General features: G+C 40.3%; 1 protein-coding gene across 2 annotated transcripts in view; it reads right to left on the bottom strand.

Moving 5' to 3' along the window:
* Positions 1-1,630: 1,630 nt before the first annotated feature.
* Positions 1,631-23,113, bottom strand: part of WDR3 (WD repeat domain 3) — a 30,327-nt gene continuing 8,844 nt past the window's right edge. For both annotated transcript variants that reach the window (XM_046027201.1, XM_046027192.1), the window contains exons 6-27: positions 22,267-22,362; positions 21,226-21,336; positions 20,931-21,032; positions 20,380-20,477; positions 19,183-19,290; positions 18,458-18,688; positions 16,137-16,230; positions 13,848-13,949; positions 12,162-12,247; positions 11,850-11,985; positions 11,175-11,231; positions 9,831-9,931; positions 9,520-9,631; positions 9,243-9,377; positions 8,929-8,979; positions 8,328-8,393; positions 7,731-7,823; positions 7,243-7,290; positions 6,315-6,358; positions 4,549-4,677; positions 2,681-2,774; positions 1,631-2,367 (exon numbers count right to left, since the gene is read on the bottom strand). In XM_046027201.1, the coding sequence (XP_045883157.1) occupies positions 2,212-2,367; positions 2,681-2,774; positions 4,549-4,677; positions 6,315-6,358; positions 7,243-7,290; positions 7,731-7,823; positions 8,328-8,393; positions 8,929-8,979; positions 9,243-9,377; positions 9,520-9,631; positions 9,831-9,931; positions 11,175-11,231; positions 11,850-11,985; positions 12,162-12,247; positions 13,848-13,949; positions 16,137-16,230; positions 18,458-18,688; positions 19,183-19,290; positions 20,380-20,477; positions 20,931-21,032; positions 21,226-21,336; positions 22,267-22,362 (2,250 nt within the window). In that variant the 3' untranslated portion in view covers positions 1,631-2,211. The remainder of the gene's footprint in view (positions 2,368-2,680; positions 2,775-4,548; positions 4,678-6,314; positions 6,359-7,242; positions 7,291-7,730; positions 7,824-8,327; positions 8,394-8,928; positions 8,980-9,242; positions 9,378-9,519; positions 9,632-9,830; positions 9,932-11,174; positions 11,232-11,849; positions 11,986-12,161; positions 12,248-13,847; positions 13,950-16,136; positions 16,231-18,457; positions 18,689-19,182; positions 19,291-20,379; positions 20,478-20,930; positions 21,033-21,225; positions 21,337-22,266; positions 22,363-23,113) is intronic.

Consider the following 23,113-nt stretch of genomic DNA (forward strand, 5'->3'; position numbering starts at 1 on the left):
AAAGAGAAATCAAGGAACCAAAAACAAGATACCTAGGTATGGTACTGGCACAAAAATAGACAGAACAACAGAAGAGAAAAGAAAACCCAGAAATAGACCCACAACTATATGGTCAATTAATCTTTGACAAAGCAGGAAAGAATATCTGATGTCAAAAAGACAGTCTCTTTAACAAGTGGTATTGGGAAAACCAGACAGAAACATGCAAAAGAAACTGGACCACTTCCTTACATCAAACATAAAAATCAATTCAAAATGGATTAAAGACCTAAATGTGAGACAGGAAACCATCAAAATCCTAGAGGACACAGGCAGTAACCTCTTTGACACTGGCCATAGCAACTTCTAGATACTGCTCCTGAGGCAAGGGAAATAAAAGCAAAAATAAACTATTGGGACTTCATCAAAATAAAAAGCTTCTGCACTGTAAAACTAAAGGGCAATAGAATGGGAGAAGATATTTGCAAGTGACTTATCTGATAAAGGGTTAATATCCAAATACATAAAGAATTTATCAAACTCAACACCCCAAAACAAATAATCCAATTTAAAAATGTACAGAAGACATGAACAGTTTTCCAAAGAAGACATATAGATGGCCAACAGATACATGAAAAATGCTCAACATCACTTATCATCAAAGAAATGCAAATCAAAACCACAATGAGGTATTACCTCACACCTGTCAGAATGGCTAAAATCAACAACACAAGAAACAAGTGTTGGCGAGGATGCGGAGAAAGGAGAACTCTCTTGCCCCGCTGGTGGGAATGCCAACTGGTACAGCCACTCTGGAAAACAGCATGGAGCTTCCTCAAAAAATTAAAAACAGAACTACCCTATGATCCAGAAATTGCACTACTGGGTATATACCCAAAGGATACAAAAATACTAATTCAAAAGGATACATGCACCTTTAGATGTTTATAGCAGCATTATCTACAACAACCAAATATGGAAACAGACCACGTGTCCATCCACTGATGAATGAATAAGGAAGATGTAGTATATACACAATGGAATATTACTCAGCCATAAAAAGAATGAAATCTTGCCATTTGCAATGATGTGGATGGAGCCAGCCAGTATAATTCTAAGTGAAATTAAGTCAGAGAAAGACAGATACCATATGATTTCACTCATATGTGAAATTTAAGAAGAAAACAAAAGAGCAAAGGGGAAAAGGAAAAAAAAGAGACAAACCAAGAAAAACAGATTCTTAACTAGAGAGAACAAACTGATGGTTACTAGAGAGGAGGTGGGTTGGGGGATGGGCTAAACAGGTAATGAGGATTAAGGAGGGCACCTGTGATGAGCACCAGATGTTCTATGGAAGTGCTGAATCGATGTGCTGGGCATGTGACTCTAATATTACAGTGTATATTAACTAACTGGAATTTAGATAAATCTTTTAAAAAAAAAAATCAAAAAAAAGGACACAGAAGTCTGCACAGAACTGCAACAAGGTTGGAGCAGTAACTTAAAAACTTCCCACGAATAGAAGCCAGGCCCAAAGGAATGTGTCCATTTCTTCTAGAATATTCCCACCTCCCCAAATTCTTACCATGCATGTACATACATATGTACATATTTATATGGCATCAATCACCCAGAAGCCCAGCAAGGCATCTCAGCTTGACTACAGTTTAATTAGAAACAACTATTTGGAGAATTATAAAAAATTAGCAATTAGATATTTTTATATACAGATGTAACCCCTTGTAAAAGGTAAAGTTGAAAGAGGGTGTTTTAGTGAATTTTTATGGTCTTTTTCAGCTCTGTAAGTCCAAGACTGCATTTAATGGAAGAGGGCAATCAATTGTGCACCTGACACTCTGTAGAGGCAAAACGTACTACATAGAGTAACACATCATTAAATCTTCTGTTATCACAGAAATAAGCAAAACTTTTGAAATGTTCATTTCAGCTCTAGTAAAAAACTAGTTTAAAAAAAAAAAAAAGTTCGTTGTTCCCTGCTGGAATACAATGGAACAACTCCTGAAGGGCTCAACCTTCGGGGGCATGGGAAGATTTTACATTATCATGCCTGCAGTCCCGCACTGGGCTTTTCTTCAGACAAAGCTGGGAACCACATTCTGACACCTTCTGTAACCAAACAAACTCTTGTTACTTGGTTATTTTCAAGTTGACACCAATTCTACTGTTTAGAAGTCCTTTTAAATAAAAAGAAAAGGGCACCACATTTGAGTTCTAAGTGTACGTTAAAATTAGCTTCTCCCTCTTTTTCCTTTTCCTCTTCTTTTCTTCCAACTGGCTGGTCGCATCAGCAAAAAACATAACTTCACTTTTTGCCTCGCATTCCCTCTTGAGATATTCAAGACCTGCCATGTTGAATCCAATAACATCCTGGGGGGTAGGGGAGCAGATAAGAAAGATTAAATGACCCTTCACTCACTACATTCAATACAGCAGTATATGTGAGTCAGGAGAACCAATGCTTCAGGTGTTCTTACTCATCCCTCGTCTTAGGTCTTTCTGGTCTGGTTTTGTTTTCTTTTTTCTATTGCTACCAGCTCCAACAAAAATCTTCCCTCAAATACTGACAGATATCTGGTCAGTACCACCAGAGACAAGGCACAGCTCACTGTCCTATTTCTACGTCACACACACACACACCAGGATTTCTCCCTAGTTACTGTACTTCTACAAGGATACCTACCCGGACTTGGCTGACTTTTGAAATAGTTGTTTCCTTTAACTTTTCAATCACTGGCACAAGCATTTGGTTACTAGTAATCTGCCCGAAGTGAATCCTAATATGAAAACAAAACAGTCACGTTACAAAGAGAGGTAATGGTTCTGGTTCTGCTTACCCCCTTCTAGAAAAGCAAATAGACAGTATCAAAGTAAAAAAAACAACAACAAAAAACAAACAAAAAACCAAAACAACAACAACAAAAAACCCCAAAAGGATTCATTTTACCATATCATCATGGCAATATAGAAATGCTGGCAAAAAACAGCTAAAGATATTTCTCCCCTGTTACTCAGTTTTATCTGATGTCAATTTTAACACTACTATCCTAAGTTATGACACATTCAACTCATTTGCAAAGCTGGCTGTTTGCACAGCCATCTACCATGTGGCCACAGTCTCTGACAATACTATTTTATGGAACACTCAGAGAGAAATGAGCACTCTAAGAAATGCTAACTCAACTAAGGTTTATTAATATTTCTAGTGAAGCCTCAGCAAAAAGGAGTTCCTGATCAGTGTCAGACTCCGACCTAGAATCCAAGATAACATCCAGGAACTCATGCCCCCAGGTGCACATCCTCAAGCTCAGGGCCCGCTGCAGGACTTGTACAGCACTCCCCATCCACGACCCCCCGACATGCCTGAAGCCCTCATAGTGTCTCACTTAGAATCAGTAACCCTGATTTCAAAAGTACAGAGGCCACAGCGACAAGAAATTATCAGTAACATTGCTGAGTACCACCGTGAGGCTCAGGACTTGCCCAGAATTAAAATATGGCAACAGAATACTATAAACATATCACTGTCTTTCTTTTGCTACTATCTTGATGGAATAAAAGGAACAAAGAATTAAGAAGCATGAAAATAGATCAATTCAAATACCAATTCATAACATATACCTGTTTGGATTTTTTTTTAACTATTTGGTATTGGCTGATCAGTTTGTGTTTTGTCTTCATAAGAGCATTTTAAAGAGTGTTCAGTCTCTCTGTTTCTGTTCTCTGCTGTAACAGTGCAGAGAAAATATTACAAGAAGGGTATATTTTAAACTCCTATAAAATACATTCTGGGGTGCCTGGGTGGCTCAGTGGGTTAAAGCCTCTGCCTTCGGCTCAGGTCATGATCCCAGAGTCCTGGGATCAAAGCCCCACATCGGGCTCTCTGCTCAGCAGGGAGCCTACTTCCTCCCTCTCTCTCTCTGCCTGCCTCTCTGCCTACTTGTGATCTCTGCCTGTCAAATAAATAAATAAAAATTAAAAAAAAAATACATTCTTCTCAATTACACACTGAGGAATTGTTCATATTTAAGAATAATCCAAAAAACATATTTTGTTTCTTCCTTCCCTCCCTGTATGCCCTTACTTTTCCATTTGTTTCTATACAGACCTGAAACATAAAGTCACCGTTCCTTACAATGCTGTTATGAGGACAAAACTCAATTGTTTTGCTTAGAGTTAAAAACAAACAAACAAACAGACAAGCAAATAAAAAAAAAAAACACAAATGAGACAAACTGGCCATTCAGTAATAGGTTCTCAGCAAACAGACAAGGACAAGAGCTACTGCAACCTGGAGACCCATGCTTACACAAGCATCCCTGAGCCATAATACATTTTGTGACTTAAAGAGGTGGGCCATCGCTCTCCTTGTTTAAGGACATGACTGATTCCACGGGATAACAATTTATGTCACACAACAATGAAGTCCTGTAACCATCTCTCAGTCTGAAACATCAGACTTCTGAATCCCAGAGTGTTGATACCATCAGTTCAAGTAGCACTGGAGCAGTTAGGCCGAGCACACACAGTTTTCTTAGGAAAGGCTGTTACCTGAGCAGAAAGAAGAGGCACCTACACAGGAGTTCAATATCAGAGCCCAGCTGGATGAATTCATTGAAGAGCTTAAGGATGTCTGGGACGTAAGAAAAAGGAAGCACAAGCAGAGACTCTTCCAGCTCACTGAAGAAGGGAATAAACATTAAAAATGCCACATTACTCAACACATTCAGTGTTTAAATCTTTTACTATTTTTCCCTCCCGCTTTTATATTTGAACAGACCTTACCCATTTAGGGTTGAATTAACTATTCATCTATATTCTGGATGGTTCCCTCTTTTCAATATTTTATTTTTGTATTTAATATTTTAATCTATTTGATGCATTCTGGTCCATGGCATGCTAGAACACTTTTTTTTTTTTGAGAAATAACTAATTTCTCCCAAGTCTATTGTTGAATATTCCACCTTTATATGATACTTCTTTCTGCCATACATTGAGATGTATGAGACTCTGTTTCAGGGCTTTCAAGTCTGTTTAATGATTGAGTCTGACAATAATCCTGTAATATTTTAGTTTTGCTAATTTTACAGCTTTTTAATCTAGCTTTTTAATCCTCTGGCTTGTTTTGTTTTACTTTTCTTGAACTAGTTTTAGGATCATTTCATCAACTCCAATTCCAAATCTCAAGAGGATTTCAACTGCACTCACAAACCTATAAACTAGTTTAAAAAAAAACAAAACAAAAAACCTCCTAAATCTTTAGAACACAGAATCTTCCCTTCTAGGAATGCACAACACTTTCATTAATTTAAATTTTGTTTTACATTTCTCCGGGGAAGTTTCAGATCCTCAGACAGGTCTGTTTATTTTTTGTTATAAGGGACAGATTTAGATATTAAGAGTTTTGATGAAAGTAACTTTCAGAACATCAAACTCATAAATAAAATCCAAAGGTAAATCACAAAAAAGAAACATTATCTTAAAAATATATGACAAAAGACACAAAGAATTCTTAAAATCCAGTAAGAAACTACTGAAGAGTATAAGAAAGGGCAAATAACTAAAAATTCACGGAAAAAAACCACAAATGGCCAACAAATATAAAATCTGTTAATAATCGAAAGAAATTAAAATAATACAATACAACCTTTTGCCTCCGAAACTGGCAAAGAATTTTTTAAAGCCTGGTCAAAATCACTATAAGCTTTCTGGAAAGTAATTCAGCAACACAGACCTTTCAAAAGCTCATGCCAACTGATCAGTTATTGTTAGGCTACAACAGATTCCTATGGTGTTCACCGAAGCAATACTGATCAAAAGCAAAAAAATTAAAGCAAATCCAATAATTATCCATACGATGGAATGTTTTGACAAAATTCAATGAATATTTTTGAAGAATATTAGTAACTTGAGCAAATGCTCAGGAAGTATTTCATGAAAAAGAAAAGGACATAAAATTAAATACACAGGATTCCAATTGTGTATATACACAGGAAATAAGCCAAAGCATACACAACCCAAAAAGGTTACCAGGTGGTACTTGTGACTGATAATAGATGATTTCATTACCTACAATATAAAACAGGACTTCCTTTCATTTGTCTCTAAAAGTATCTCCTTTTATACTTTAGGAGGAGCCCTCTAGTTCTGCTTCAGAGAGGACAGTATAATATACTATTTTCCACCAAAATGTAGACATGATTAAACCTACAAGAAAATAACCATGAATTATAATTTCTGTTTATTTCATGGTCAGACAGGCCTTCAATAAATGCTGTTAGTGGTTACAATTATAGTGATTGTACACGGGAACTCACCTCGACTTGATTCCTTTAAAGATCTCCAACACATAAGCTGAAGGCTATGAAGGAAGCACAACAGCCTTAGCAATACTCTAGGTTGGTTTCTACTGAAGATCCCTAATTCCCCTCTAAAAACCAAGGATTCCACTCACAGGAGAAACAATGCACTAAGACGGCAATATATGCCCAGGCTTAGAGTTTGTCCCATGTGGGTTCACCATCCAGCCCCGCCACTTCCCAACTCTGTTCCCTTCTATGCATGAGTCAGGCCAATTGCCCATCTGTAAAATGAGGCCACACTGACTCACACGATGACCATGATGAATGAGACGTGCAAGTTAAGTACTAAGTAACTGGAGACTGCTACGTAAGCATACATTTCTCTCTCTCTCTCCTCCTTTATCTGATTTATGTCAACTTTTCCTCCAAAAATCTCAATTTCAAAGTTCATTTAGATGAAGAGAATCTTCAGATGGTTCTGGATAGTGAACGTAAATAAGCACTAGAAAATACAAGAATGAGGGATGCTTGGGTGGCTAAGTCGGTTAAGTGCCTGCCTTTGGCTCAGGTCATGATCCCAGGGTCCTGGGACTGAGTCTCACATCAGGCTCCCTGCTCAGTGGGGAGCCTGCTTCTCCCTCTACCTGCTGCTCCCCCTGCTTGTGCTCTCATGCTCTCCTGACAAATAAATATAAATCTTAAAAAAAAAAAAAAAGAAAATAGGAGAATGCCAGTCCAATGCAACCAAAATGGGTGACTTAGAAGTTAAAGGAGTAAAACACTCCTTTTAAAACACTCAACACCCAGGAGAGAATGTTAATGGTGAAGTATTTCCCAATACATCCGGCCTCCAATCATGCCTCTGTACTTCCTACTGTCCCTCCCTTGTCCCTGAAAGTAACCTCCGAGTAACCAAGGGGAAACTGGTAGACACTTGACTCACAGAGATATTGCCATAAGCCATCAGGATGGGGTTAATGGGAAGAGGAACCTGTGAAGAAATGATTAGATCAAGTCATTATAAAAACAAGACTTTGATAGTGCTTGTCACAGGCAGGGTGACAACAGTACAGTTTTTAAAGAATATACAAGAATGATCAGGCCTTTCAGTTTCCAGAGTGCTAATGAGTTTAGGAAATAGAATTCATTTGGAAATCTGTGACGGTTGTGGTGTGTCCGAAACCACAGCAGGAACAGTTTCTGCTCCATGCGTTGAGCACCTCAGTCTGTGATTTCTGCCCCCTCGCTTTTTACTAAGACCCAGCTCCCCTCCTCCCAGTCCCTCAACTCCTTTCTACTATTTGAATTAGAGAAGACTCTATTACATTTATGTCTTTTCCTGATCTGAGTCAGTAACTCCCACAGCAATGGTGTTCATCTCAGGAATTCCATGGACACGTTTCTCAGGGTGTAACTCACAGACTATCTCACCTCTTTCCCTGCAGCTTTACAAATGGCTTTGTGTTCCTTCCTTTTTGCAGTCTCCTCTCGGTATAGCTCGACAGCCTCCATGATCCTCTCAGCCTACGCAGATGGCGACAAAGGAGAGAAGTTATCACCATGCCCCCCTACACCGCCAGCATCCCGGAATGCTGCAAATGAAAGGCCTGACTGGAAAAGTACCAACTAGCTTGAATCGGTTTAATAAATGTGTGCTAAGAGTGCAGAACAACATGTGACAAGATCTCTGGTGTTTCTTCTGTTTAATTTACAGAGAGAAGATGAGGCGTTTTGGGTTCAGGTAAAGCCGTACGGATATGCACATGTGGAGCAGGGCAGCCCCAGGACCCCTGAGAGGTGCTACTTCCAGGAGATTGAGATTTCCTTTCTAGAAACCGTGTGCTAATTCAGCACAACTCCTGTCCTTGTTAAAAGGGAGGACAACAATGTTCTGAGCTCCATCTATGAATTTCATCATTTTGCCTCAAAAGGGCTACCTGGTTGTTAAAAACTTTCACTCAAAAGTTGGGATCCTCCTTAAAAATGCATATATCCATAGATATAGAGACAGAATGTATATTGACTTACTGCTTTGACGGTTTCAATAGTTTTCTTTCCAGTAAAGTAATTGTCACCTTGAGTCTCTCCTGGAACCTGCCAAAAACAAAGAGGTCCTTGAAAAATATTGACAGGCACTAAAGAACCAGTAAATGAATCCTATATCCAGAAAAGAACAGGCTTCACTGTGTTATGATAACGGAGTACTTACTCCATTAATGGAGTACTTAATAAGTGCCAGATACTATTAACCAGATAATATTAACTATTAATGGATATCTTATATCCATTATCATAAGAATACCCTACTCTCTAAAAGTATAAAGAAAATGCCCAATTTCTAAACTTTTTTGATTTTTATTTTTGTTCAATGATTCTCTGAAGTCTCCTTAATAACAACAACAAAACAAAGCCAAAATGACAAACACCCAATACCAAATCTGGTCAGTCATTTGTCCCACAAAATCAGGATATACAACTGAATCAAACACGACTACACAGACTGCTTTCCACACCAGCTGGTGATGACTTGGGCATCTGGCTCCAATCCTAATTCTATCAGAAATTCTTGAAATTAAAGTAAATTCCAACAAGATAATTACAATCTCAGGGTCCCCCCAAATTTACTTACTACTGGTTGGTCTTCTTTGGCCACACTCTCCTCATATTCTGCTTCCCTTTGCTGCAAAAGACATATATAGATTAATCTAGAAGAAGAACCATGGTCTCCACACGAAGTGAAAGGAGACAGTGAAAAGTTGCTTCTTTCAAAACGCAATCCCCTAGAGGCACTTCTGTGTCTGTGTGCCTGCTGAGATGGCTGACGGTGGTGTTGGAAACCTCTTCTGGGGGTGCCTGGATGTGCACTCGCTGAGGGGTCGCCACACTGAACAGAACTAGACATCCAACCACCAGCACATTCTGTAACCAGGCCTGAGTACTTACCATTTCCCTTTCCTCTTCAAGAATAAGAGGCTCCCTTGTTCTTTCCCAAAGTCTCAGAGATTTGTCATGCGATGATGACACAACATAATCTCCACTGGGGCTTACGGCCAAGCACCAGATTTCCTGGTGGTGCCCCTGGAGAGAGAAGACACAAAAACAGAAACCCTGAGAGGGAACACTTTATTCCTTGACCAAAATCTGCTCTACCTGAGTGGCAGAACATCACTCGATCTTAAAAGTTCTGAAGTACTGAGCAAGCAAGAAGGCCAGAGGTCACCTCCAGAGTCTGTATGTGTTCAAATTTGTCCGCATCCCACTGCTTAATCTTATGGTCCTTCCCAGCGGTGAAGAAGAGGTGGGACTTGGGCACAAACTGTAGGTACATCACACTGAAAAGTGAGAAAAGTGATGAAACGCCATCAAATTCCATGTTAGTGAAGAGCCTCGCACAGTTTTAAAAAGGTAGTTCTAGCATGCCTGGTTATTTGTATTTTAGAATTTTAAATTTCTGACTGAATAGACACAGATGCTCAGGGGAAATGATACGTACATGATTCAAAAGGACGTCTTTGAAAAGACTGCACCTACCTGTCATCGTGTGCAAAGAGAGACTTGTGGCAGTCCCCAAAATCCAAACCCCAGATTTTCACATTCCTGTCAGCAGAGCCCGTTGCTATTAGTGCTCCATCCTATGAGGAAGAAAAGGGAAGCATTACTTGACCTGACTATCAGAAACTCTACAGTTAGATAAACAAAGACTAACCCTTTTCTTTCAGAAACATTAAAATCAATATAAATTTCATCTCTATTAAGAGCACCTATTTCTTTGCTTTTATCTAAGATTTCCTTAAAAAGCTTGTTGAGCAAAACCAAGAACTCTTGTGGCTCCCAAGTTTTTGTACTGCTGTAGGGCAGTACTGTGCCTTGGTGTTTGTTACCTATTTACTTCCTTAAGTAGGGAGAAGAACCACTCATCTCTGTCACAGGATTTGGGGGAAGAGGTAAAGGGGAGGAAAGAAGAGTCTGGGAAAGAATCTACTAGAAAATTTGCTACCCAGCCTTTTATCCCATGTTCTATTATCTTTCTTATGTCAATGCCTCATTCAAATAGTTGTCAGCGTAACAAGACCACTGGAACTATCTCGTGCTGCCTACTTACTGTTAATGTACTGATCAAAGATGGCAGTTCTTTCACACAGGCCAGATGCTGTCTCTAAATACATTACTCCCACCCAGGGGTGCCTGGGTGGCTCAATCATTAAGCGTCTGCCTTTGGCTCAGGTCATGATTCCAGGGTCGTGGGATCGAGCCCCGCATAGGGCTCCCTGCTCTGCAGGAAGCTTGCTTCTCCCTCTCCCACTCCCCTGGTTTATGTTCCCTCTCTCGCTATGTTTCTGTCTGTCAAATAAATAAATAAAATCTTTTAAAAAAAAATACATTACTCCCACTCTTATCCATAACTCAACACTGCAAAAAATGTGATTTTGGTCAAGAGACTAACAGTACAGATGTAGTGCAAAATACTTTAAATGTCCAAATACGAAGCCAAGCCAAGTTCCATCTTCTTCACTGACATTATCTTTCAGAAAAAAGGGGGATGCCTTTTTTAAAGTCTTTTGTATTTTAGGGTGCTCTACCAATTATGGTGTTTTAGACAACAAAATACCATCTGGGGAATCCACAATAGGAAGTTAGTTGTAAGGATTAACTCAGATATTTGTGAACATATTCTGGTAGCACTAAAGTAATACACACGCACACAAACACACACAACACATGAGGTACGATTACAATATACATTATTTAATGGATTTTTGGGAGAAAGATATACAACAGGATGAAAAAATACTCTAAAATGAAGATAGCAAGCCAAGAACGAAGAAAGTACTCTGGAAAAGACAGCTTGTTACTAAGACACTAAATTTTACTTACATAAGAGATGTCCATGCATATAACAGGCAGTTTGTGTCCATACAGTGAAAGAAAGAACTATTAAAAGGAAAAAAAAAAAAAAAAAAAGAACGTAAATAACTCACGTCTGTGTATAAGATATAGGCATTGTTTGTTACATGTGGATCTAAACTAGAACTTTAAGATACAATCCTAAACACTGCCATGGATTGTTTTCTATTTATATTTTCAAAGAAGACAAGTCACCGAAGGCAGCTCATAGCCGTGACACTTCACAACAGCGAAGACTCCGGGCACTTGCTTTCCAACAATGTTCCCAGGCCCACTGCAGTCCTCTGGACTCTGGGCCTAGGGCCCAGTAATCTACAATTTTTAAAAGCAACCCAAATGATCCTGGTGTCCAGCCAAGTGCAGAATCACTGTCCAGGAGACGCAGTAATGTTCTTCCATTCCTGGCTGCCACAGGATGTTCTGTCTGCAGATTTTCTGAGCTTATGAAATACAACTTGCTTTAAGCAAAATTTATGAGCCAAAGGGTTCTTTAAAAAGTCTAGCTTTCCTAGTGCACCTACAATGTTTTGATTCACACATACATCTTTAGAAACATAGCACGGCTGGGCACAGTCAAGGCCACTTTCCAATCTCAACCCATGGTCAGTGAGAAAGACAAACTATTTCCAGGCATAATCATTGTACCTTTAAAGTGTCAACATAGAAAATTTTTACAGTACAGTCCAGCAAAGACACAGCCAACAGCTTTTGGTTGGGAGAGTAACGGACACACAGAACGTCTTCATCTAATTGCAAGGTTCGGGTTTGCTTCACAGAAAGTCTAGCACGATGGAAAACATGAAGAAAAAAAGAAAGAAATGAGTGCTCTACAAAGACTGATAGAAATTCCAAAAACTCCCTGGAGCATAAGAGAAATACTCATGCCAAAAGCCCATTCAGTGGTTCCCCATTCTCATTCCAAAAAAAAAGGACAGAAATTTAAAAATGTCTACTCACCTCTTCTGGGTACTATTTTCATCTTTTACCAACTCAAAATCCCAGAACTTGACAGATTTATCTGCACCACCTGTCACAAAGCCACGCTGAAAAGCCAATGACATTGCAATTAAAAAATATTTTATTACAGAAACTTGGGTAAGAAGTTATATATCAAAATTGTTTTAAAAGGCCATTTTTATTTAACAGCATGGGAGAATAATTTAGAAAAATGTGGTTCCTTCCTAACCCTTTTCATTGCTCTTTTGGGGCTGCTGCCACAGACCTTATTTGAAAATTCCTAGCAGGGGCTAATGTAGACAGATGGTAACTAGTGTAAAGTTCTAGTTATACTTTTGTTCAGCATCGGAAAGACTCTGAACATTGTAGGGTTTCTTGCTCCACCCAAGAAAGCACCAATCAAAAGAATTTGCTATTAAGTAATAAAATTGTTTGACAAATATACACAGACTGGAATATCAAAATAAGTTTATTCGAGTATTTACCTCAGAAAAGTATAAATTTATCCTGCAAAGTCCCTGCTTAAAATGTTTGAAACTGTTTCTAACATCAAGAAAATACTATATTGTACTGTATTGACTAAAGTACAGAGAACTAGAGTCAGAAAACTAGACCTCAGGTGTTTATTCTGCCATTTGAGATTAGTAACATAGGAAACAACCTTCCAATGATCCTTAGTGTCACCGTGATGACAAAAACTATCTAGTTTACAAAACCATTATACAAATAACAATGACATGATGGACATAAAAACGCTTTTCAGGAAGAGAATTCCCTACAAATGTATGTTACTACTATTTAAAAATTTTTTTAAAAGATTTTATTTATTTATTTGACAGAGAGAGAGAGAGAGATCACAAGTAGGCAGAGAGGGAGGCAGAGAGAGAAGGGGAAGTAGGATCCCTGCTGAGAAGAACCCGATATGGGGCTCCAACCCAGGACCCTGAGATCATGACCCAAGCCAGAGACAGAGGCTTAACCCACTGAGCCACCCAGGCGCCCTATTATTTAAATTTTAAATGCCGTTTTGTTCTGACCCCAAATGGCATAACCACTCTAAAATTCCAGATCCCATTTTTTCCAAAAATGGTATCTACATTCAATGGATGAAGGTTCAACACTACTGAGAAGATTCAAATGAACAGGCCACAATCTCATATTATTGTCCAAAAAATACCTCAAAATGTTTTGAGCAACAGCACCATGACTTAAGTATACAGTTCTCCAAGGTGACTTCTCTGAAGGGAGAAGTCTTATTGACTTGAAAGCCTTATTGACTTGAAAGCGCTGGTATATTTGCTATCAATACTAGACTTATATGGTCATAGACATATAGACTAAAAGGGGAATAGGGAAGTCTACTCCATCCTCCACACTATGCTGCCTAAGGAACTATTTCCTCTTAGGAAGTAGCACAAACCATTGGTGAAAACTCCCGAGGGTAAGCAATCGGATGCTGTGCAGCTGGCGGTCAAGAGCAGCTGAACAAGAATGCATCTGATAGTGACAGCTATTCGTATTATCAGGCACACGATATGCCAGCAATATAGGAAATCTAAAGATCAGATAAGAAGCTGGCTTTCTTCTTTAAGAAACCCCAAAGAAATCTTTGTTAGGCAGCAGTAAAATCTGATTTAAGAAACGGGAAAGTACTCCAGTCCAGATCCTAACATCTGGTTTCGTTACCTGATCTGGAGAGAGAGACAAGGACCATAAAGCTCCATCATGTGCGTCTATTGTCTCCAGCAGATTTCCTGAGGCCAAGTCATAAAGCTGCAGCTTTCCTGTCTGAGGAAGACACAAAATGAACACAGCTCCAAGAGCATACCCACAACCTCCAAGAGTCATGCCTATGCAGCTTATGAAAGATTTCATAGCCAACCAGTGACCATGTGGCCGACGGCTTAGCAAATGGATCCCACATGACCCTCTCTATGCCTCCTATCTGAACAGATGCCGTGGACGTGCTGGGTTAATTCTGGCAGAGCTGCTCGGCAGCACAATGACAGAACTGTGCAACCTGGCAGTCCTGGCCTCTTGTCACATTTGCTGGTTCTTCAACTTCACAAGGGAAATAGCATGGCCAGAGGCAAATCAGGAGACACACAACAGCAGATACACCTAAAAACCTTTCAAGTTTAATAACCTTTAACGGTAACTGGCTTAACCAACCATCTAGTTTTGGTTTCCTTCTCTAGAATACGCTTACAATGAGAAATAAGTAACTACTTGTGATGCTAGGGAGGGCAGAAAACAAAACAAAACAAAAAACACAAAAATGCAAAAGCTTAGAAAACAATGAGCCACACTTCCTGCTTAGAACTTGGCTAATGAAGAACAAAAAAAACAACAAAAAAATTTTTTTAAACTAAATAAATAAAAATAATGTGATCGTAGTGCCAGCAAGGCATACACAACGGCAAAGCCTGATCTATGATGGGCTTCTGCACGTGGGGTGGCCAGAGTGTAAGGAAGACCTGATTCCCAGGGTTGCCTCCCTCTGGCTCTGTTGCTGAATTCACCTCCAACAGCCTGTTTTCTCATCTATAAAATGGGGTTTACAGCACTAGCTTCTCAAAGTGTTTGTGGGCATTAAAATGATATCATGTACATTAACTGCCTGGCATAGAGACTGGGCAGGGATCTGTGTACTGCACTTTAGTCATATGGGTAGACTTTGAAGATATTCATGAAATGTTCTAACAAAAAAACAACAGAAGGGACATTTGCCAAAAGAATGAATGACAGGGGCGCCTGGGTGGCTCAGTGGGTTAAAGCCTCTGCCTTCGGCTCAGGTCATGATCCCAGGGTCCTGGGATCGAGCCCCGCATCGGGCTCTCTGCTCGGCAGGGAGCCTGCCTCCCCCTCTCTTTGTGCCTGCCTTTCTGCTTACTTGTGATTTCTGTCTGTCAAATAAATAAAATCTTTAAAAAAAAAAAAAAAAAAAAAAAAAAAAAAGGAAAAAAAAAAAAAAAAAAAAAAAAAGAATGAATGACAAACGAGAGAAACTTGTAATTGGAATTTAATGTTCATTCCCTGACAGTGACTCTAAAATCTCTCTGGTTTATTTTAACCTTTTAGCTGGGCAAAAAATACCCATTGTGACACACAGGTTTTCCCATAAAACAATTGTATATAATGACAAATCCTTGCAAAGCACTTTTCAAAGCATTCCAAAGACCTTATTTCATTTTATTCTCACTGCTATTCTTATTATCAGTCCTTCTGCTCCCAGCTCTTATTTACTCATTATTCACTGTGAGCCAGTTTCTGTGGTAAGTGCTTTCTGTAGAGTGAAGTAGGTTGTTTACTTCATTTTACATGAGAAAACCAAGGCCTACGGGGGCAAGTACCTTGCCCAAAGTTCTCACACCCAGTAAGTGGGAAATCTAGAATTCAAACCTAGGTCCACCTAGTGCAAAAGCCACTGTCAAAAAGCACGCGTTGTCATCCCGTTATATAGATAAGGGAACCGCACGAAAACAAGTTCTGGGACTTGCAGCAATTTACCCATTCTAAAAGGGGGAGAATCTGAATCCAAATCCAAGTCTGCTTATTCCTGCACATTTATTCCCTGATCTTACTGGCAAGTGGCAATGAGGACTAGTCAGTGTGTCTCTACTGAATGCTTCTACCTACCAAGCTGGACATTAGGTACTCTGTATATTTTACTAGTCTTCTCAAAACACAATTACACATGTGCTCGTGAAGAGATGCCGGAAAGGCCAGCAAAACAGTTCTCTCAAGGTCGTGATTGTCATTTCCTTCCTACCAGTCTGACATAAGGTTTGATTTTTTAAAAAACACAAAGAAAACAAAACTAAAAAGAAAACCCCTCAAAAAATGGCAACAAACTACCAACCTCATATTATCCAGCTCCCATTCATTTCCAATATGCAAAAACAGGAACCAGTTCTCAAGCTTTAAGAATATTGAGTAGAAAAGCCTCCAAATTCCAAGAAAAAGTCTGTTTACCTTTGTTCCTATGACCACCTGCCTATCACCAGGCACGAAGAACGAGCACAGTGCGTATTCACAGGTCATTGTGCGGATACACTGTAGTGTGGCCCTGTGAGGAAGAAGTAACAAAGAACCGCATGTTAGGAAAACCTGCTTCGTCTTAGAGGTCAGCGCACTCGTTCAATACACACCTAGCCACAAAGAGCTCGGCTCATACCCAGTTAGAGTCAAGAGAGAAAAATTTAAGTGGCTTCTTTTGGGGGGAGGGGTCCTAATCCTAAGGAATAGAGATTATATAAAATCGGGACCCCCCCCCCAAAAAAAGCATCTGCCGGGCTCAGTAGAGCCCAATGTGCCACCACAAAGAAGTAAATGAGTCCACAGGATTACAAATCAAATTAGCCTATTATGAAATATCTCTACAAGTTCATTTTATTGGACGATAAACATTCATCCCTTCAACAGATGTACATCAAATGCCCACTTCATTCATCACTTGCTGAATGCCAGATGTTAATCTAGGCGCTGAAGGTTTCACAGTGAGTTAAACAGTTAAACAGCCCTGAAGCTTGTAAGTCCTCACATTCTTTAGCAATGAGACAAGCACGCACCACACCGGTCTACCAGGTGACAGCAGGAGCTGGGGAGAAACAACACTGGGGGCAGGAGAGGAGGAGGGTGAGGGTGGGTGACAGTTTCAGGCACAAAGAATGGGAGTTCAATCCCATTCACATTCAATCCACAACAGGGACACGTTCTTGCTGTGTTTTAAGGGCAGAGAAAAGGCCAGTGGGCTGTAGTACAGCAGAGGGGGATGGGGGCAAAAGGTGAGGTCTGTGAGCACTTTGACTTCTAGGCAGAATGAGGTGGGGCTACTGGGAGTGGTGCCAATTCCATTATGAAGATCACACCAGTGGCCGTGTGGACAAGAGACTCCAGTGGGGCATGCAGCAGGGAGACCCGCCAGGAAGCTATCACAACCACGCCGGGGAGGGGCAATGGCGGACGAGTGCGGGTGGCAGTAGAGGGGATGACACGCGCTTGGACGCTCAGTTCTGAAGCTGGAGCTGCAGGATCTGCTGGTGACCTGGACCTAGGAGAGGAGAGAATGGCCACAGCATCTGGGGGAGAACAACTGGAAGGAAGTAATTACTTTCAAAGATGGGGAAAGTTTGTAGCAGCAACAGGTGGGGAGACCATGGGAGAGATAAGATCGTGAGCATGGTTTGGGCCATATAAAAAATGGAGCTACCCAATCAGCCAGCCAGGTGGTGATGCAAACGAAAGACTTGGATGTAAGGGTCTGGTGTTCAGGGAGAGGCTAAGGCTAGAGGAAGAAGTTCATGCATCGTCAGCTCAGAGAAAGCTCAAGAAGTGAGTAGACAGAGAAGTGGTCCAAAGACTCTGCCCTGAAGTATTCCAACACTCAGAGGTCAGAAAGGTTAGCAGGACCCAGCACAAACAGAGGGAACGGCCAGCAGGGGAAGAGGAAGTAACGAGAGTCCAAGTGCTTTAAAGAGGAGAAAGTTATCAATTCAGAAGAGTGCGACATGAAGCTTACGGGTCACTGGATTCAGAAATATGAAGATCACTGATGAGGTGACAAGAGCTGCTGTGGTGAAAAGGTGGGGAAAGGCCTGATGGGAGACAGATGAAGACAGAACAGAGAAAAGAAATTAGAGGACGGGTTGTAAGTGGAGAGACTGAGGAGGAGACAGGGCTATTAACTTCTTTTCAGATGGGCGGAATTAGAGCATACTTATATGCTGCTGGAAACGATCCCATGGAGCAGGAATGTCAAAGATGCAGCAGGACAACAGCTAGCAGGCGAGCAGAGACAGGATCACAGGTGCAAGCTGTGGCTAGTGTTGGTTAGAGCACCAACATAGGAACAGGAGGGAAGAAGACTGCATGGGTATAGATGCAGGTGAACTGCCAGATACACTGGGAGCACATGTTTTTTAGATGATTCCTTTTTTCAGTGAATTAGGAAGGTCACCAGCTTAAAGGTTTGGGGTTTGGGGTTGAGGAGAGAAGAGGTGTACAATAGTCATCTGGGAAAGGAATGAAAAATCACAGTAAAAATACTGGACAGCATTAAGAGCCTACTAGAATTTAAATGGTAGGTGGTTTATTTGTGTGTTTTCCTCTAGCCAACTACAGTGACAAACCTCAGACATGGAACAAGCTTGCGTTTGTTTTTTGGCACCAAATTTAAAAAAGCAATTACACTCCGCAAGCCCACAATCAAGAGACACCATCAAGAGTACTGGAACCTCACTCACACGGGAGCCAACAGGACTGGATAAAGCCATGGAGAGCACCATTTCACAAACCTGTTCCATATCTTCACAGACTCTGCAGCAGCTGAAAGGACAGCAATGTTGTCGGAGCTGAACGACAGGGTCCGCACGTCGCTGCGGTGACCCCCGATGGTGATTCTGCTTGTCCTGACGGGCTGAGGAGCAGGCGCAGATGGCTGCAGCGAATACGACTCCACCAAGTTGTTCTGCAGCAGGAAGACTGCCTTCAACTCTCCTTGAGGTGAATGAATGAAGTCAAAGGATCTGCGTGAGAAAGTAATTCATAAATGTTCTTGCCACCATCTTCACTCACAAGGTTAACTGTTTCCAGTAAAAAGGCTTCACAGCGTCCTCAACTTATGTGACATTTGAGCAAGTATAAAGAGTTTCACAAAAGTGCTCTGCGTGTTGGACAGTAGCCCAAAAACACCTGGGCTCAGGTACTGGATCTAATGGGTATCTTGCTTTTATGTATGTAATTTTTCTAAGTGACCTTAAATGTTTTGGAGCATGGGGTACACGTTTTTCTTTTTAATCAGCAGCAGGAAAGAAAACTAAATAAATAGAAACTGTTATTATAATAAAACCGAGATGATGAATAAGGTCCATGGTGAGGGCAGGCATGCCATGATCACTGTCTCCAAATATGTAATTTCTTCAGACTGCCCAAAATTAGCATGAAAAAGCCAATACAACCTTGCAGCTTACTATTTTCTACAATATTGCTCAGGCACTTCAGATATTACACTTCTACTCACTTGATTTTGGCAGAAGTTTTGATATTAGTCACCCGTTGGATTTCATCTTGCAGAGTCATTTCGACACTGACTTCAATGTCTTCTTCTTCCCCTTTGGAAGAATTTAATCTAGAGGGGGATTAAAAAAAAAGATGATGACTTTTCTAGAAGATGCTTTGCTATTACGTGAGCCAAATTGTGGCTCCGCGACCAATAACCTGTGTGATCCTGGGAGAGTCCCTTAACCACACAGGACTAGCATGAGAATTAGATAATGAAGTGTATGTTGTTTGTGAACTACAGTGACATAAAATGTTATTCCATTTAATCGGTATTCTCAATAAGTGGATTCTGAAGGGAACATCCCATAAAATTTCCTGGGGCAAATAAGTTTTGTTTTTTTTTTTTTTTTTTTTAAATATTTTATTGATTTGACAGACAGAAATCACAAGCAGGCAGAGAGGCAGGCAGAGAGAGAGGAGGAAGCAGGCTTCCCGCTGAGCAGAGAGCCCGATGCGGGGCTCGATCCCAGGACCCTGAGATCATGACCTGAGCCGAAGGCAGAGGCTTTAACCCACTGAGCCACCCAGGCGCCCCGCAAATAAGTTTTGTAATTCAAACTATTCCAATGAAATGTACCTGGTGAACTTTTCTAACTTCAGGACTTTTTAGAAGATAATTAACCTGCACTTAAAAGTCCAACTATGTCAAATAAACCAAAGGTCATACAAGGTTTATCAAGGTGACTTTTTCTTTGAGCCCTGATAAATTTTAACCACCGAGGAACTGATTTCTTTGGTTACTATAGTTAACCTGTTCCAAGCTGATGTTGCCCCAATGTCTATTCTATAGTCCTTCTCTTCATAGCCCCCAAGGTTAGCATTATGCGACCCAACTTCCTTCTGTTTGGGTTGCTGGCACTGAAGACACCTGCTGGCTTGAGAACCAGAAATCATTCAGATGCTATTTTTAAAAAATCTGTATAGCCTTTCTATGTGGTTCTGAGCTCATGACTCAGCAACATGCTAATTATGAAGCTGTGGAAATGTAAAACGTGGACTCCCAGCACTGCAAACATCTTCTCTAGCTTTTAAAAGTAACTGCTTACAGAGTAATTACTTCTTTAAAGAAGCCATAGTTTTTCTATCAGTACCAAGTGGCGCATTCAAGATACTTTATTAATAGTAAATATTAAAAAAAACAAACAAAAAAACACACTTTGCTTTCTTTCTAGCTTTCTTCATCTTCTTATCCATTTTCTTCTGAACTTCTGCTTTGGAAAGGATGCAGAACACTTCTAGCACAGAATCAGTTCCCTAGAAAGGGGAAAGTTGATGTGAGTCCAGGAAAGGCAATTTGTAATGTAGCTTTTTCTTAGTAAGACCAAAACAATAATGTTCCTTTTTCTTCCCTTACGCGTTGTATTACCTTGGACAGCTGCCTCCCTCCGGGACGGCTGTCTCATGTGTAAAGTGGGAATACCACTTCCTATTCACAGCTTTGCTCTGAAGACCAAATTAAGAAGCTAGCTAATGCTTTTAAATTGCTCAGAAAAGTATGCATTTAATGCTTGCTAACAATAAGAACAATAATATTAACTATTACTGTATTACGCTAATAAAAGCTAGAGATTATAAGTCTACACCGCAGCACATAATGAATTGTTAAGACAACTGGGGGAAAATTAATCTCTACATGGAATATAAAACAAGCACAAGTCTCTGAAAGGAATAGCCCCGTCCCTGTTTTCTCTGACAACTGGTACTCACATGGCAAGCTAGAATCCTGCCTGTCCTGTCGACCGCAAGGTTCACAACTCTGTCCCTTCCCTCCCGCATGATGGAACCAGCTTTTCTGCATGTAAGGATGCGCTATGGAAAAAGCAAGGGAGAAGACCAAAGTAAAATGCAAGTTGTCAAACCTATGAAAAAGTACGATTCTAAAGAGATGCAGGTGACAAAGATATTCCCTATAATGACAATAACTGTGAGTTTTTAAATAAAAAATCTCCAATTCTCGCTTTTCCCATGACTCAACACAAATGAGGGTAAGACAAAGAATTACATCCTCAGGAGTTTCGTCTGTCTCCAGGACGCCATCCTCAGGCTGTGTGTCCTGTATTCCAGGGAAAGTCCCTTTGCTTTTCTTGGGCTCTGGTTCTTCTAAGTCTGCCACCTGTTTTATAAAAATGGGAAAATAGAAGCTGAAACAATGTGTTCCAGGAGATGTCTCTTAACCCTAATGACTTGGAAATCCATTCTTATGGCCACGAATAAGTGCTCTCTTTGACCAAACCTCTTCAGCTGTAGGACACTTAACCAGAGTGTGTTAAAAGCTGACTACGCCAAATGCAAACAAAACAGTATTCACTATGCTATCTCCGGTAACTTTCCGAAATACACGGACTATGGCTTAGTAACCTAGTAATTTAAACTGAGGTGAAAAAATGATGACTGATTCTTCATCAACTTTAAAACTTTCTTACGTGAAAGAACTGCCATATTCTGGAAGAAAGATGCCAGTCTGGCACAAAGAACTACAAAGGCAATCCAGACATGAAGAAAAGATAAAGCCCAGCCTACTACAAAAGAACCGGCTAGAATAGCTACGGAACACAACACTACACACCTAACTCCAGCTAAACCTGCAGTCCATAAACTTTTTCCATACAAAATCTTTGAGGATCTGAGAAAGTTACACATCTTCTCAGAACATATGTTTATACACAGACACAAATTTTACAGATTTTTATCTGAGGGGAAAAGGTCACAGATATCCTGAAGTCCATCCATGGACACCCGAAGGTCCAAGAACCCCACAAACTAAAGGCTAAGAACCCCACAAACTAAAACATTAGCATCACCAGAAGGTGTAAGCCTAAAACTAGCCTTCTAGTTCAAATAAAGGAGGGTAACTAAACTAATAATGAAGAAAAAGTTCTGATTAGAAGTTTTAAAATGCCTTCTGGTGCTATGGGAAGTACTCAGTAGTTACCATTGATTCAAAATTCAATGAGCCTGTAACACTGCTAAAACATGGCATTGCCTATGATCAAAAAAAAAACCACCCCAAAAACAAACAAACAAAACAAAACCAACCAATTACCTCCTGTAGATAGGCTATATCCCAAGCCCTCAGCTCACTGTCAGAAGCCCCAGTAATGAGTCGCTTGTCTTCTGATACCAGCACCAACCCCCACACCTACAGAGTATAAAAAGATTCAAATAATATGATTTTTAGGAGACTCTAGTATATATGATGTGACATCCAAAAATCTAAGTATACTATTTGAAGTGAAATCTCTCTGACATTTGCAAAGCCTAATATTAAGGTAACCCTTTCAAAATACACTAAGAGAAACCTTGGAACACCTAGGTGGCTGTCTGTTAACTGTCTGCCTTCGGCTCAGGTTATGATCCTGGGTTCCTGGGATCGAGCTCCGTGCTGGGCTCCCCGCTTCTCCTCTCTGTCTGCCACTCTACTTGTGCGCTCTATCAAATAAATAAATAAAATCTTTAAAAAAAAAGAGAGAGAGAGATCTCACTTTTGGAAAGAAAACATGGCCTGTGGTAGAACTGTTGATTATGCAGTGAACTAGAAGTTTCTCTGTAATTTCCTACCCTTAAATTTAGATAATGGCTGTTCAGCAAAATTCCTAACTAGAACCCACTCAAATGAGGATTTTAAGTCCGGTACTTCTTTGCTTCAGCCATGCCTTGCAAATAGAAGGCACCCCACTGATGTCTATGGGATAATTTTAAGCCTCAAACATCTAAGAACAATGAAAAGTATTGTTGCGAATCAATAGTCCCAGAATCTAATTTGCTTTTGTCATCAATTAATTCCAGGTACGGTTTTGAAAGCCTGCTATGGGGCGCCTGGGTGGCTCAGTGGTTTAAGCCACTGACTTCGCCTCAGGTCATGATCTCAGGGTCCTGGGATCGAGTCCCAC

The sequence above is a fragment of the Meles meles genome, chromosome 1 (assembly GCF_922984935.1).
Source record: "Meles meles chromosome 1, mMelMel3.1 paternal haplotype, whole genome shotgun sequence".
Taxonomy (NCBI): domain Eukaryota; kingdom Metazoa; phylum Chordata; class Mammalia; order Carnivora; family Mustelidae; genus Meles; species Meles meles.